The sequence below is a fragment of the Salminus brasiliensis genome, chromosome 6, assembly GCF_030463535.1.
Source record: "Salminus brasiliensis chromosome 6, fSalBra1.hap2, whole genome shotgun sequence".
Classification (NCBI taxonomy): Eukaryota; Metazoa; Chordata; class Actinopteri; order Characiformes; family Bryconidae; genus Salminus; species Salminus brasiliensis.
In genome coordinates, this window is record NC_132883.1 from 38129634 (window position 1) to 38146780 (window position 17147).

The 17147-nt window shown below is 39.0% G+C and overlaps 2 protein-coding genes across 9 annotated transcripts in view; both read left to right on the top strand.

Annotated features, from left to right (window-relative positions):
• Positions 1-4869, top strand: part of prdm16 (PR domain containing 16) — a 248700-nt gene extending 243831 nt beyond the window's left edge. For 7 of the 8 annotated variants that reach the window (XM_072682297.1, XM_072682298.1, XM_072682299.1 and 4 more), the window contains one exon: positions 950-4869. In XM_072682297.1, the coding sequence (XP_072538398.1) occupies positions 950-1084 (135 nt within the window). In that variant the 3' untranslated portion in view covers positions 1085-4869. The remainder of the gene's footprint in view (positions 1-949) is intronic. The other variant, XM_072682303.1, reaches the window with a different exon arrangement.
• Positions 4870-6654: 1785 nt separating this feature from the next.
• On the top strand, positions 6655-17136 carry tprg1l (tumor protein p63 regulated 1-like). The gene is made up of 6 exons (XM_072682312.1): positions 6655-7123; positions 10716-10807; positions 12615-12665; positions 12760-12885; positions 13105-13258; positions 14697-17136. The coding sequence occupies exons 1-6, from the start codon at positions 6893-6895 to the stop codon at positions 14889-14891; spliced, it is 849 nt and encodes a 282-aa protein (XP_072538413.1). The 5' UTR covers positions 6655-6892; the 3' UTR covers positions 14892-17136.
• Positions 17137-17147: the final 11 nt, after the last annotated feature.

The window sequence follows — 17147 nt, forward strand, 5'->3', positions numbered from 1 at the left end:
CCTTGTCCGCAACACAGCAGAACATAACATTAACATAACTAACTAACACATACCCACACCAACTAACAGCACCTATGCGCTCAGAACCTGCGTACACAGTAGTGCTGTGTAGTATGACGATATTTATCATTATTGTGATCAGTTACTCTCATAATTTGTCACTGTATGCTGGGAAGAGCAGGTACTGTCAGTAAGAACACAGACCCACTACATGAGTCCAGAATGTAGTGCAGTTCACTGTATTAAATATTCAAAATCCTTTGCAGGATACTGTTTGTTTCTGCTCATTCCAACGTCCAAATTGTGACGTATCAATGGCGAGCTGTTTTTGCCACCAGTGATACAAGCAGTATCGCTAGCAGTATCAGTAGTAGTCTCTGTAATACAGTTTTTACTAGTAAAACATTCAATCATAATTTTCTACAGCAGAAATTGTAATTGTAACAGATATCTACACTGTCATTCTGACTAGTAATAACTGCAGGTGTAAAGACTAGTGTAAATGCTAACTCATATCTCTTTTTACTAGTAAAACATAGGACTTAAGGAGAGTGAGAGTCTATGTGTGCAAAACATATGACTAGCCAAAATTACATTAAGGATATGTCATTCTCACAATATGCCTAGTCAGAATGCCTTTTTAGATCTAAAGATTTATGAAATCTGAATTTCTACTAGTGCAAAACATTGAGTTTTTACCAGCAGAAATGAGGTTACAGCTTGTATTGCTAGTGGCAGTTTAGGCTAAAACAACTTGCCATACTTTTCTGAAGTATTGTGATATTATACTTGTGCCATATCGCCAACCCAGTATCTATGACTGTTATTATTAGAAGCTTCTGGTATGTTCTTATCGACTGTATGTAAAATGTGACGTAGCGTGGAAGTAAGTATTGAGGGTAAACTCATGCATCTTCTTTTATTTCTTTGCCCCTCTCTGCTTCCACAGGCTTATGCAATGATGCTCTCTCTGTCGGAGAACAACCCCCTGCATCCGTCCTCCCAGAATTCGCTGGATGCCTGGCTGAACATGGGAGGAGGCCCTTCAGAAACCAGCTCCTTTCATCCACTCAACCACATCTAAGCCCAGAGAGCATGGAGACAGAGCGAGAGATCGGAAAGGGGATTTTGAGAGCGAGAGGGGAAGGGATGGGTATAGAACAATGTGAAAGAGAGGCATGTGTTTCAAATGAAAACAGAAGCACATGAAGACCAGCAACATTTTCAGTAGATGAACCACCACTTCAGTAGGGGGCTTCGGGGGGAGGGAGGGGAGCTTAGCCAACTGGACTGTTGGCTGAAACAGAGACACAAGAACCAGTAGAGCTGTAGAGATCTCCTTTCCGCCACAGATAAAGAGACTGACCAGACCACTCCCAGTACAGCACCCAGTCTGACTGTCTGTCTGTCTGCCTGCCACTCCTGGCTTCAAACTAGCTGCAAGTGTTCTCCACAGAAGCAAGGACGGCTGTCTGCCAGTGACTTCACATATCACCCCACGTTCACATCATTTCCCATCCAGGGCAACCATGCTCGTGAAAGGGATGCACTGCATGACTCTAGGAGGTTCCTCTGAGCACAGGCTGAGTACAGTGGCTAAGTAAGGTATTTTTAACACACCCATCTTCTCAAAGAGTCCCGTATTACTGTTTCAGGTTTAGTGGGCATGCACTGAGCAGATCAGACCACAGGAGGGCGTGTGGCCTCAACAACAAGACAGGGTTAGTACTGCATCCTGTCCTCTAGATGTCTCCAAAAACCAACTGCAGCTGCAGCAATTCACACAGTCGATGAGCACACATATAAAAACAAGAGGTGGGAGAGGAGCAGAAGCAATCACATACCTCATTCTGTATCGTTCCTTCTGTAACAGCGAGATCCTTCTCGCGTCCATCATTCTCAGAGTGGTAAAACCGCCCAGCACGCATAACCGCTCGGCCACACGTATAGCATTAGAGGATTATATCACGATTATGGTGGTTTTTTTAGCTGTACAACGGGCCTTCGTCTGAACTGAGTTAAATTATTCTCCTCTGGAGGCATTTGGAGCATCCTCTTACCTTCTTCATGCGTTCAATAAGGTTATCCTCTCTTTTTTTGTCCTGTTGTTTTGTATGTGATTTGTTCTTCGGTAAAAAAACAAAACAAAAAACAAACAGTATTGTTTCAGTTTCAAGCGCGCCTGTGCTTAAATGTTAATATAATTATTTAGTGAAGGACCAAATTTGTACAATATTGTTGTATGATATACAAGATCATTTGAACGTTCGTAGCAAAGAGTGTTGTGTGCCAAATAACCCTGGTTTTGTGTTTTCTTTCTTTTTTTTCTTGGACAATCATAGATTTTTTTTCTTCCCGCAGTGGTTTCTCATTGTTTTACGTAGTGTTTGCTCTCCCTTATGGCCTTACTCACGCTATACATTTGTTTGATTTGAGGTTTTGCTTTTGTTTTCTATTTATTTTCTATTTTCTTTTAGTTTTTCATTGTTGGTGAAAGAAAGAAAGAAAAAGAAAGAAAGAAAAAAAGACTCACCCGCTCTACTTTTCTGAAGGAATGAAATTTTTGGGGGGCAAAAAACAAAAAAAATGCGATTGAGATTCTTCATAATCTCTCGATGCTCTGAAGGTGACTGTATAGAGACCGGTGTGCCAAAATCGCAAAAATCAACTGTTCTATTTATGAAAACTTCTTGAAAACGTCTTGGCGACCCGTCTTGTTTGTGTCTGTCGTGAGGTTTGTTTCGTCTCGACCATTTCAGACTGTACGTGCAGTGTTTGATGTTGAACAAATGGTTGAACTTTCTTTTTTTTCTTTGAATGAAATTCTTTGATTAAAGCATCAGGTAACTCGAATAGTGGGGCATTATATATATTTTTACTATCATAATCAGTTAGACGGTCAGTTGTAGACTTAAAAAAAAAAAACACAGAAAGACTCTGCAACACACACACACACACTCTCTCTCTGAAAGCTGGATTTCCCTCTCTGTCGTGTAGGAAACTGTGTGCCACTGTATTCAATATGACATTGAACAAATTCCAACCTGTGACCCAGAGCAGCTTCCGATGAGGAGCTTGGGTGTTCACTGGGAACATGGACTAGAAGCGTAAGCCGCAGAACCGACCGCATAGCGTCATTTTTGGTGGGGTTTTTTTTTGGGGGGGGAGGTGAAAATATTTAGGTTGATCATGATCATGTCTTGCAAAACAAACGCAGCTGCTGTTAATTGAAGGTAGGATGAACTCAAATGGGATCAAATGGTGAGCTGTGAGCATAGTTAGGGTTTGGGCAGGAAGCACATTCCCTGAATGCAGGTTTCTGACTCTTCTTGTTTTTGTTGTTGTTTTTTGCTTAGCGCAGGGACTCAGGAGTCCTAGTGCAACTCCACTGAACTGTGAATCCAGCACATGAATCGTACAAATAAAGAAAAACGACTAACCACGATCTCATGATGAATGTGTAGAGTAGATTTAACACGTCATTAACGAATCGAACTCCTATCAGACAAACAAAAACACACACACAAAAAAAACACCCTTCATATCTTCTTTTTCAGTCAGCCAGGTGGAGGAGTATCCATCATAGTCACCGCTTGTTCATTGAGCTCCTCTCCTGACCTACTGCTTAGGGCACTCCCCTCTATGTAATGCATTCAAATTGCAACTAGCACTTAAGTACAGGACAGTCCTGCCGATGAGCTGCAGAGTTTTTGATCATGGTCCTCCAGCACTTTAACCCGAGAGAGGAAGCAGCATGCTGGCATTACAAGTGGAATAACGACTGAAGATACTGCAGCACACTAGATGTGAGGAGTTCAGTTCAGAACCTGGAGCACTAAAGCAGGCCTCTGCCACTAGATGGCGCCTCTGTATCATTTCGCCACACTCTCAGCTCACTGTTCAGTGGACAGGAGTTCTCACACACACACAGTCTCCCTGCTACACCAGCTGGCACTGCTGGAGGGTGATTGAGAACACTGCATATGCAGAAGAGGTTCATGTCACATACTACTGTAATAATAATAATCGAGCGCTGTAAAGTGGTGGAGAACTTAATCCACATGTTGGAGAGAAATAGAAAACACACACACACACACACACACATGCGCAAAGTGAACGATCACACCGAATGTGATGCAGATGTTATTAACCTTTGCCCTCTGTTACACAAAAATACACAAAGTAAATGTCAAACCATACAGAGGTGTGGTTTCTCTAAAACTGTATAGTATTTCACAATAATAATAAAAAAATTGATGTTGCGAATGTCTGAAAAATTAGTTCAAAACATGGGTTTGAAAATAGATGGTGCTTGTTTCATTTGAATCCGAGTTGTATATCGCTTCTGTTCTGTTTAATAAAAAACAAAAACACAAAAAAAACAAACAAACAAGAAAACAAGACGACCTATTGTGCATGACTTGTGTTTTAGCGGTCATAATGGTGTCCATTTGTGAAATGTGTATCTTAAATTAAAAAAAGGAAAAAAAAAAAAAGGTTATAAAAAAGAAATTTGTAGATGCACTTATTGTACATGTGGTTAGGTTTAGTAGGTTTGACTTTAAGTCCTTGTTTAACTGCCTTCAATGCAACGGGCAGACGGTTAATTAAACAATATGCTTGTGGGAGAGAAATAATGACGGAAAAAATGAAAGGATTGTAGAATAATAATGAAAATTCTGAAATTGCAGTTCTTTTTTTTTTCATGCTTGTGATTATTGAAGATGTACTTTAGAGAAATTTCATGGAAAAGACATGATTCTGATGTTAATTCTGTAGAATAGATATGTATACCAAATGTAATCTTTCCAATGCTATGAAGAATTTATACATGAAATTGATATGCAATAAAAACCTGTGTGCTTTTTATATGAAGGCCGTCCTTTGTTTTCCTGTTGTGCATGTTTTTAAAAAGGGACACCAGCACACCAAAGCCAGTTCTTTCTTACTGAAAAGAGAAACGTCTCGGAGATGTTTCTACGTAGAACCTATGGTACTAAAAGGCGTTCCATTACTGCTACATGTCAAGGAACCCTTTTCACTGCTATATACACCAATCAGCAGAACATTAAAACCATTGACACGTGACAAAACTGAAAAGTGATAACACTGATTATCTTCATGTACATCCAGGATCTGTTAAGGGGTGGGATCTACATATTAGGCAGCGAGTGAACAGTCAGTTCCTGAAGGTGGTGTGCTGGAAGTAGGAGAAATGGGCAAAACATCTAGGCAGGTCTTGTGGGGTGTTCCCAGTAAGCAGGGGTTAGTGCCTACCAGAAGTGCTCCAAGGAAGGCCAACCGATGAACTGGCAACAGGATCATGGGCACCTAAAGCTCACTGATGTGATCCATGGAGGATCAACCTCACAACTTACAGCACTTAAAGGATCTGCCAGACACCACAGAAGATTTTCAGAGCTCTTTTTGGAGACCACGCCTCAGAGCGCTTTTGGTGGCATCTTTGTAGATGAGTAGACCCTAAACACCCTGTCACAGGCCTTCAGTGTGTGTACACACAGCTTGTATAATCTCCACAGAAAATAGAAGACGTTGGCAATAGAGCAGGATGCTCTGGAGCAGCAGTAAGCAGTAAACCTAGGCTCGCTGTGCTGCTGCCAAGTTGGAGGACTATAAAGCCTAACAGGGTTGGGCCATGGAGCAGTGGAGCTGTGTTATCTGCTGAGCTGGATCTCCATACAATGCATTCGGGATGAGTTGGGATGCGGCTCCTGAGAGCAACCTTTCCACAGACCTTAGATCCACCCCTAATCCACCCACCTGATCCAACTAATCACTGCCTTTAGACATTTCTTGATCTTGGGGTTACATTAGATTTGGGTTGGACTTACAACCTGTAGGGTGTAGCGCTCCAGGCAGAGGGTTGGAGACCTCTGGTTTCGGAGGTAGAAAAATCATGGTAATGTTACACTGAGGAAACCTCCACTTGTGTTGTTCTTCCATTGGTTCTGTTAGGCTGCTCTTCTCACAGGTGCTGTGCTGTTCTTCGTTTTACTTGCTTCCTCTTTTTTCTGTTTTCGCTGCACTTCAGTTTCTTCCTCTTTTTGTCTTCCGCTTGTTTTTGAGTGTAAAATGCAGCAATGGTCTGAGCAAAGACCAAGACTGCTGGACTCTGGCTTTGCTATGGTTTAAGTTGTAGTCAGAACAGCTGGGCCGGCAAATAGCATGGACTTACATGGACTTTCACACACAGGGGTTCCAGTCCTGTTCCTGTTTGTCTGTCTATCTCTCTACCATGAATAACTTTGGAAAATAAAATGCTTTAGGCCGAAACCGTCTCAATACTACTGCATCCATTACATGTTTACCAGCCTTGTGTGATGCTGCATATGCAGCTCTCAGGGGCATGAAGCTCCTCAGATATCAGATTTCCACCTCCACCTCCACCTCCACCTCCACTGCCTACCCCACAGCTCTTTAGTCAAGCCTATTTACTGTAAACCTGTCTTATGCTGTCTTACTGCTGTTTCCCCTCATTCCAGTTATAAGGAGTGTTTCCAACCTAAATAAGATCCATAGAGGCCAGAGATCCATGAGCCTACACTCATCAGTCTACAGGCCAGAGTGACCACCCCTGTTTTATTCTGAGGGGGGGGGAAGCCATGAAATGAGTTTAGGGGAGACAGGGGGGTAAAACAACACACACACGCAGCCTGTATGATATGGGCCCTTTAAGGAAATAGCCTCGCGCTGGAGGAGTGGAGCAGGTGGGTGTTTCTCTCACTAAGCAAAACAAGCTTCTGGAGCTGCTGGTGGTGGTCGTGGTCTCCTGCTAGAAACAGCCCATTCGAGCTACTCCAGTGTTGTTTAACGGCGGTCAGAGCTGAGTCTTTAAGCTTGGCATCGACTCCTGCACTTTTTCTCCGCTATAATGCTTCAACTGAACGACACAATAGAGCCCGAGAGTCCCGGCGCCGCAGTGCTGCACGCAGCCGAGGTGGAGGACGGGGTGGAGGTTGCCTTCACGCCGCCTGCGGCCCGCCAGAGCCGAGGCTTTGAAGTAGCGTCAGTAGCCTGCTGCTCCCCGCTCCAGAAACTCACGCCTTTTCACGTCCACAACCCAACGATGCAGGCGAAGGTGAAGGATTACTTCGTGTTCAGGGTAAGAGCGCAGAGCCTGCCAGTGTCCAGCCCTGAGTCTCCGGGCTAACTAAGGACTGTAGCTAGCTGGCTAAGCGCCTTCATTACCGTTAGTATTATTAGCTCCCCCAGAGCGTGGCTTCATCCCGTCCTGCAGGTCTGCTGTTATTTCAGGAGAGGAGCTACATGTGCTGTTATCCAGCCTTCCTCGCTCTCAAATGTATTGTAGGTTTATCAGCTAACTGTCAGATAAGTGAAGATTAGCCATTTAACAGTTAGCTGTGGAAGTGAACCCACCATAGTCTCAGAACTGAGAACCTGTCTACATATTTACCTGTCTGTCTGTCTATCCATCTATCTATCTATCTATCTATCTATCTATCTATCTATCTATCTATCTGTCTGTCTGTCTGTCTGTCTATCTGTCAATCAATCAGTTTATCTATCTGTCTGTCTGTCTGTCTATCTATCTGTCTGTCTATCTGTCTGTCTATCCATCTATCTATCTATCTATCTATCTGTCTATCTATCTGTCTATCTATCTGTCTATCTATCTATCTGTCTATCTATCTATCTATCTATCTATCTATCTATCTGTCAATCAATCAGTTTATCTGTCTGTCTGTCTCTGTCCAACTGTCTGTCTGTCTTATTATCTATCTATCTATCTATCTATCTATCTATCTATCTGTCTGTCTGTCTATCTGTCTGTCTATCTATCTGTCTATCTATCTATCTATCTATCTGTCTATCTATCTATCTATCTATCTGTCTGTCTGTCTAACTGTCTGTCTTTTTATCTATCTGTCTATCTATCTATCTATCTATCTATATATCTGTCTGTCTGTCTGTCTATCTGTCAATCAATCAGTTTATCTATCTGTCTATCTGTCTGTCTGTCTATCTATCTATCTATCTATCTATCTATCTGTCTGTCTGTCTGTCCGTCTGTCTATCTATCTATCTATCTATCTATCTATCTGTCAATCAATCAATCTATCTGTCTGTCTGTCTAACTGTCTGTCTTTTTATCTATCTATCTATCTATCTATCTATCTATCTATCTGTCTGTCTGTCTGTCTATCTGTCAGTCAATCAGTTTATCTATCTGTCTGTCTGTCTCTGTCCAACTGTCTGTCTGTCTTTTTATCTGTCTATCTGTCTGTCTGTCTGTCTATCTGTCTGTCTATCTATCTACATATCTACCTACCCACTTGACTACCTATCCACCTATCTATTTACTAGATGTATCTAGATTATCTATCTAGATACATGTCTATGTATCTACATATTTACCAATCTCTCTGTCTGTCTATCTGTCTACCTACCTACATATTGATCTGTCTATCTATTTACGTGCCTATCGATCTACATATCTACCTACATATTTATATATTTACATATCTACCTACACACCTGTAGGTAGATAGACATATAGACTATTTATATATGTATATATATATACATATATAAATAGATAGAGAGAAAGACAGAGAGAGATTTGTCTGTCAATCTATCTACTTGCACATCTTACACATATACTTACACATCTGTCTGTCTGTGTGTCTGTGTGTCTAGTACACAGTGACTAATCCTTTTTTCAGATACACATTCAGCACTGTCCTGTCCATCTATATATCTTATTTATTTATTTATTTAGGAGCTGGACTCACATCCAAGAGGCTAATCACTAATTCCAGGTCCATTATTTTAGCAGTGGGTAGCTACAGAGCACAGATCTAATCCCTTTTTGCTACCTGCAGAAGATGCATAGGATGCCCTCGATTGCTGATTGTGCTTACTGCTGTAATGATGGCATGATGTCCTAAAGGAAAAGCAGTTGTAGGTCAGTGATCCACTCTAAAGGGCCAGTATCCTACCTCTTTGTATTTCTTTGCGGTCCACCTACGACTGTGTGGATTTATTCTCTAGAAACACACAAACACTTTTAGGAGGCCAATTTATTTAATTCAGCCTTCCAATTAAACAGTCTGTTTTTTTACTGTTCCTTTAGAATCAGAATCAGAATCAGAATCTCTTTATTTCACCAAGTATGTTACCCATACAAGGAATTTGTCTTGGTGAGAGCAACACGTATGACAAGTAACAAAGAAACACAGAACACAGTCTTAAACTAAAGGACTGATATCTTAATGAGCTCTGTTCTGATTGGCTGCCCTGTGATTAAACTTAAGACTATCAAACTTAAGACTGATATCTTAATGAGCTCTGTTCTGATTGGCTGCCCTGTGATTAAGCACACAGCAGTCCGGGCTGAAGTACATAGCTGTATGAAAATGTGTTTTATGATTTCTCAAAAACAAGACATTTCAACAAGTTTTTGCAGCTTAGGTTTCGTATAGAAGAGTTAACAGATAGTTAACAGTGCATACATGAAAGAGCAGAATGATCCATTTAAAATGTTCACATAAAAACTATAAAAAACTCTATAATATTTTAATGTTGAGATGATAAACAGTATCACTCAGGTTGGATATTAGTATTTTTAGCTTTATGTGCTTGAGAGTTGATTTGTGTGTGAGCTGCAGCAGAGTGTCGATGCGTTAGGCCGACATTAACAAGGACATTAGCTTTATGAGCCCATAAGATTAAAGTCCACTGCATGTAAAGTAGAGCTGGGCAATAGGACTGTTTTATCATATTGTGATAAAGTTTGTTGTTGTGATACACAATAAGCTTTTCTAAACATAGTAAGGATCTCGTCAGTGCTTAATAAACACTAACAAACAGGGTAATTAGTCTGGTTTAACTGGATGAACTGCAGCATATTTTGAATAAAATTCACTGTACTCAGTATAGGAGAGTGATTAGATGGTAGTTTTTAAAAATGTGTCACTACTGATGCATTTTGTCTGCGATCACGTTTGTGGTGATAAATATTGTGTATCGTGAAAAATGTCTTTAAGGATTCAGGGATTCAAAGAGACTTTATTGTCATTCGCGTCACATGTGGTACATGGGATGGAACAAAATTGAGATCTTAAGGTCCCAGTTACACCCAAAGAGCAATTATTGAATAAATAAAATAATAGTAATAATAATAATAATAAAAAAAACTAGAATATAAGAAGGGTAGACATATATAGGAAAAGTGGGAAAGCAGAGAAATAAATGAATAAATAATGTGATAAAATATAATAATTTTTACATATCGGCCAGCCCTACTACAAACTTTATTCCACACTAGCATGTAGGCAAATTTTCTACTGAGTTCCATGTATACCAGTTAAATTACGAGGCATGGTCTGCTAGAAGTGGTGGTTTTCCTCTGGATTGTCCTGGTTTTTAGACAGAGCTTTCTTTCTTTCTTTCCGCAATATTTTTACAGACAAGCACTAAAGCACCACTTAGCACACTTAACATGACCGAACCATAACTATCCCAAAAAAAACCCAGAAGAAAACGTTGTCTTCTTAACATTAGGAAAACCTGATGTTAATTTCTGTAACATCTATTCGACTCTAGATTAAACACAGCTGGTTAAAAACGCTCCACGTTTAGTTTGAAGCTTCTGAAAACACATTAACACGTTAGCACTGTATAAAAGAACAGTGTCAGGAATTTGATCCTAAGCCTGTGTTTTTCCTCCACAGCCAGGAACTATAGAGCAGGCAGTGAACGATATCCGCACAGTGGCCTTGCCTTCAGAAGATGGGGAGGTTCTAAGTGTCTGGCTCTTGGCAGAGTGAGTGTTGTCCTCTTCCCTTACCCCACCAAGTTATTAAACAAATAGTCTAACAGTTATGAAATCGATGTAGAATTCAGTGGGTTGTTTTGCGTTCAGCTTATAGCTGGACGATATATCAGTAACACACAATCGCTGGTATGGATAATTCATAGTATCAGGGGTTCTGCATATAATAAACTTTCTGGCACCAATGAAGCATTTATATGATCATGATGGTGAATGTTGTTATGACTTATAATATATATTAATATGTAATTAATGTGTTATAAGTTGGTTGTGTACTTTGAGTCAAGTCAAGTGATGTTTACGAGGCACATCAGTGAAATGTATTTGTATAAATGTGTTACTTTTATATTTATTTAGTTATTTTTACATTTGTAGGTATCAGCAATCAGTTTATCTAAAAATGTTGTTCTGGATTTAATTATAGTAATAATAATAATAACAATAATCATAATAATAATGGTTGAATAATGAATAGTGTATTTTCCTTCCCATATCCCACATCAACAAACTTTTAAAACTGTTAAAGGTTGTATCTAATAAATATGTTACGTCCCATTTCAAAAGAAGAGGCTAAAATACATGTCAGTTCTTCTCAATTCTTCAAATACTATATACAAGGTTGTTATTCAATTTTTCTTGCAGTTATTTATTATTTCATTATTCTTGCAGTGTTATACTGGGCTTCTGGATCCTTGTCAAGCCAGTATCAGATCATAGCAGTTTTGTCCTGGGCACAGCAAAATAACAACAATAACCCCTTAATGCAGAAAGGCTTATTACACACTAAGGTGTGTTACTCAGTAACAACAGGGACTTCTGTATAAACTGGTGGAGCTATTCCCTGGTTATAGAATATGTAATAATGGGCTGTTTAAGGGGTTAATAGAACTGTAATGCTTTGACATAAATCTCCTTCATAAAATGTAAAATAGGTCTCCTTGGTGGTTGAGGTGGGCTTATTTCAGTGAAGCGCTGATGGAGTGAATTGCGTAGCTGATGGGAATGATGATTAGAATATGGATGAAAGGAATGGGCTGGGCCCTGTGTGTAACCATAAGTATTGGTGGATTCATTCATCTTGTCCTGTGGTATTTCACTTCACATTGTGTATGTGATTGGTATTTTATTTAGAAGAACTGTTCAGAAGAAAGTTCTAAGGCCCTATATGTACCCACAAGATTGATTATAGTAATTAGTATTAGTTACTGATGTGTTATAATAATATAATTATAATTATTTATTATTATTATTATTATTATTACTATTATTATTAACAACAATAAAAACAATAGTGCTGATAATACCCATAATCATTAATAATGAATGTTTTAGAAGTAATTAATACACATTAAAGTTGTACAAACCTTACAGACCTTACAGACAGAATTCTACTACAGAAAATAAAAATAATGAAACAATAATAATTCATTATTTAAAATGAGTTTTATTTAGTTTACAAATGTGTTGTTTATTAAAACATAATATAGGCAGTGTGCAAGATGAGTGTATTTTGTGTAGAATTGTAGAAAATACTTAAATTACATAAAATTTAATTACATGATTATGTTCATCTTTATCAGCATCACTTAAAACTGAGAAATCCGTGTTTATTTCAGGTGAGCTCGTTTGGGGATTTTCTTCTACATATAGTAAAACCCTTTGCAAACCCGAAAAATAAGCGTATAGGTTTACGAGCATGAGCAAGTAAAATTATGCATTCTGTCAATGGAATTGTGTGCATAAGTTATGCATTTAGCCACTATTAGCAGCTTGTATTCATGCCTGCTTTCCTCTGCAGAGTTGATCACTGGAACAATGAAAAGGAGAGACTGGTGCTGATAACAGAGAGGTGAGGCTGGAATTCAACTTCACATTCATGTGATTGTATTAGTCAAGGCCGCTCATCTGCTCATTCCTGTCTGCTGTGCTGTGCTGTTTTGCAGGTCTTTGCTAGTTTGCAAATATGACTTCATAAACCTGCAATGTCAACAGGTCATCAGGATTTCCTTAAACGCTGTGGACACAATTTCAATCGGGGACTTTGAGTTTCCTCCCAAATCTCTCAACAAGTAAGACTCACCTGTGAGGGAGGGGAAAAGTTTCATAAACGTCTGTTTTTGAAGTTTTTGCATTGAGATTTAATTTTGCATCTGTTTAATAAATACATTTGCTAGAGCCTAAAATATCAAGGTATCCTACCTTAAAAAAAGGAGGAAGTTTTCCACTTTAGTCATTTGTCTAAGCGGTATCATCTCTCTATCTGTGTCTGTATGCATGTCTGTGTGAAGGAGAGAAGGAAGTGGTATCCGTGTGCAGTGGGATAAACGGCCGAGGCCTTCCTTCCTAAACCGCTGGAACCCCTGGTCCACAGACATGCCCTACGCCACCTTCACAAAGCACCCTATGGCCCATGCTGATGAAAAGGTGGCATCTCTCTGCCAGGTAAGCGTGGGGAATTCTAAATGCTCTGCCCTGCTAAAATCGTACTCCATGCAGCGTGTATTAAAAACATTACCAGATTTACGAAGATGAAATTGAAATCCTTCAGCTGTTCAGTGATTTTTGACAAACGATAGTTTATGTACAGTACTGTGCAAATGTTTAAGCCACCTAAGCACATTATTTAAAAGCATTTCTCTCAGCAATAGGAGAGTTTGGGCTTGTAAAAAGGCCAGATTGCACTGGAACAGATGCAGGTAAACATCGGTAAACAGGTACTGTGAGCTAGTTTGAAGTACAAAGCTTGGTTCCATCTACTGAATGTGTTCCATTGCATCACCAGATCACAAGCACTGATTTACCAAACCAGGTGTTGGATAACTATGAGGCCAGAAACTATCTACACAAGTACACAAATGCTAATGCCAACGCTGGGCCAATGTGTCCTGACGGATTTTTAAAAGCACCTACGTTGACGCTAAAGGGAGGCAATATGACACTTTTTATCATATTGTCATAAAGGTTGTTGTGGTGATACACAATAGGCTTTTCTAAGCATATCTAGGATCTGGTCAGTGATTAAAGAACACTGGTCAACTGCACATTTCTTAATGGACAGATTAATTATACTGGTTTAAATGGATGTGCAGCACATGGGACAGTATTTGAATAGCAGTTTTTAAGAATCTGTCGCTACAGATGCATTTCATCTGTGTTCATGGGTATTGTAATAAATATTGTATATTGTAAAAATATCTTAAAATATCGTGATACAATATTTCCACCATATCGACCAGCACTATGTGAAACCCAGTCTGCATTTGCGTCTTTGTGTGTATGTTTCGGGCCTAAATAATACTGCTTTGGAGATGCTTTAATGAATCAGTAAACACAAAACCATACTGCCCAGATAAGAGGTGTTTTATTAGGCTTGTCACGATTTTGTTTTGGAAAATATACTGTCACACTAAACGATATAATTGTAACTTTAGGACCATTTTATGCCACTGATATAATTCTAATATAATAGCACAACAATGCAAATACACTGTCTTAAGGAGCAGTGTGCTTTTAATTACTAAGATTATTTTGATATTCCAATCTTTAGGAACAGGGATATAAAAAAAAAGTTAATATATATAATATATATATATAATAAAACAAAGTTGACAAAGACCACAATTCATCTTAATGGTCTCTTCTCATTAAGTAAACACAAAGGGCAATATTGAGATCAGCAAAAAATATTGCGGTGATGACTTTCTTCTTTATTCAAATTTTCACAGGTGCCCAAAACTTTTGCACAGTACTGTATCTTCTTCATGCCCGAGCTCTAAACCCTATGCGTATCGCGTCTCACCATTAAGCTCACAATGCATGATTATGTTGCTTTTAGGAACTCCTAGATTATTTCCAGTGACCTAACAGTTTGATCCATTAGCTCGAGAACTTCAAAACTCAGCTGATCCAGGCTGTGAAGAAGGCCCACAAGGAGTTCCCCATCCCAGGACGAGCCAACGGTGTTCTGCTGTTGGAACGGCCCCTCCTGATAGAGACTTACCTTGGCATCATGTCCTTCATCAACAACGAGGCCAAACTAGGCTACTCCATGACCAGAGGCAAAATCGGCTTCTAGTTCTGCCTGACCTTCTGCCCTCTGTCCACAGCAACCAGGCATCACCACTGACTGCTATTGCTACACTCAAGTATGTCGAGCTACGTGAACCCCTTTTGTGTCGCTTGCCAGATTTCAGTGTGGGTGCCCTCTCCACCCTGACAGTGTGTGTCACTGACTCAGCAGCATGCGCCTGGAAGCATCCGATGCCAACATTGATGCCATCTTGCTTTTTCTCCCATATGCACCCCACTGTAACATTATTTTTTTTTTAAGAGTCTGTTTGATGTGGGATGAGTGGGTGTAGGTGATGGCTGACCGGGCTTTTGTAGGTTGCACTAGGTAGCAGTTGAAGTAGGAGAGTTTTAATGACAGAGCATTTAAATACGTCTGATAATGATCTTAAACTTTAACAAAGAGGGTGAATAGCCATAATCTCAGTACTCCTTTATTAATCTAAAATACTTAGATCCATGTCTGATTATGTCTGTGATGCTCTAGGGGCAACAGCTCTTTAAACGACGACTGTTTAAGTTACTCTGGAAATATGTATGCCACATCTTCGCTGAAACAGAAGTTAGTCTGAAAATCATTTGGATTAAATTCAGTTCACGTTAATTATGTAACATCATTGGCAACAGCAACCTTGAACTGTACATTAACATAAGAGGGTTAAACTACTGCAGTGCTGTTTTAAAACCTGTATATAAAACTGCTTCTGAAAAGTAAATGAAGAATCTGTAAAATTTGCCATTATAGATACTGATGTTTTTAAAGCAGTTTATCAAAAGTCTTAGCTGGACAGAGGTCTACAAACGTTTGAACATGTTAAAAAAGAAACTAATTGCACTAGTCAGACATTAAAGGATAATCACAGTAAGTCATATTCGTGCAGTAGAACGTTGGGCTGATTCTAACAGTGTAGTCTGGACACAAAAGGCAGATTATGTGTTTATATCCATGTTAAGCACCTTATACTTACAGACCGTTTATTTAGTTGCAGTAGATCCACCAGTGAGAATTGCCCATAAAGCAGAAGGTGGTAATTAGAACTCTAACTGATCTTGCTTTCAACTGTAAGTGACCAGGGCAAAATGTAAGTTACTATGTCTTCATGAACGATATCCTACTCCATTACTCCAATGGAATTATGGATGATGATTTTTTTTTTTAAATACAGGATAATAGTAAGAATGCAAGTTTAAGATATCTGTGATTTTCCTTGTAGAAATTCTAATTTCAAACTATGAAAGTAGTAATATCAGAACTATAGCACTATAAAGCTAGAACATATCCTTAATAAAATTTTGACTTGTCATATGTTATTGCTGATTTGCAAGGAATTGTACGCCCTCATCTATAGTTACATTTTTAGTAGTATGAATTACATATCTGCAGTATGAACTGCAGTTCCAGAAATACAACAATTTTGACCTGACAATTTTAGTTAGGCATCAGTATATTACTAGTCAAAACTGAATTGTATATTATCTGAATGCATATAACAGCTATTCAAAATAAATTACAGGTATCTTAAATTAGCATTTTTACTAGTCAGAATTGGTTTCTTCATCAAATTTGGCAATGCAGTGGTTTTATTTTTATTTTTAATTTAGTTTTTTATTTAAAAGTGTTCCCTCGTTTTAATTAAAATGGCTGCTCAGGTTAGGTTAGTATATCAGGAGTGAAACCTGAGGTGTTTAGTTTAGGAGGAGATTACGGGTTCTCGCGTGTCTATGCTTGTATGCACTTTTTATTTATCCATATTTCCCTGTCCACTTTCATTGTAATGCATAGTGACGTGTTGGTACCAAAGTTATATTGGTGGCACTGTTTCATAAGTGCTCCTAAGGTTTTTTGTTTGTTTGCTTTTTGTTGTTAAAATTGTGAACAAATTGCATGTTATCTATGCATGCAGTTTCCTGTGAAAACTCTGTTTCATGTATATTGTATTTGTACTCATGGCTTCATATCACACATTACAGCTTTCAAGCAGTTTCTCTGCCAAAATATTTATAATTAAGACTCGGAACTAGTGAAAGCAAGACAGTTGTTACTTGGGGATTTTTCAGTTTTTTTCAGTAAACCCACAGTTATGTGCCATTATACTACTGCAGCATTTTTCCCAGGCTTAGAATTTAAATGGATCATAGAGCCCTAGTGTTATACTCTGAGTTTCTTTGCCATTACTGCTGATATCAGTCCTTTGGATTTGTACTGTATTAATGATCACGCTCAAAATAATTAAAATGACTACATTCTTTTACTTCTGTTTCT

Coding starts and splice junctions, on each gene's coding strand:
- tprg1l (XM_072682312.1), top strand. CDS start 6,893: ATGCTTCAACTGAACGACACAATAGAGCCCGAGAGTCCCGGCGCCGCA. Junction 7,124..10,715: donor AGGATTACTTCGTGTTCAGG/GTAAGAGCGCAG, acceptor TTTCCTCCACAG/CCAGGAACTATAGAGCAGGC. Junction 12,666..12,759: donor CTGGTGCTGATAACAGAGAG/GTGAGGCTGGAA, acceptor GCTGTTTTGCAG/GTCTTTGCTAGTTTGCAAAT.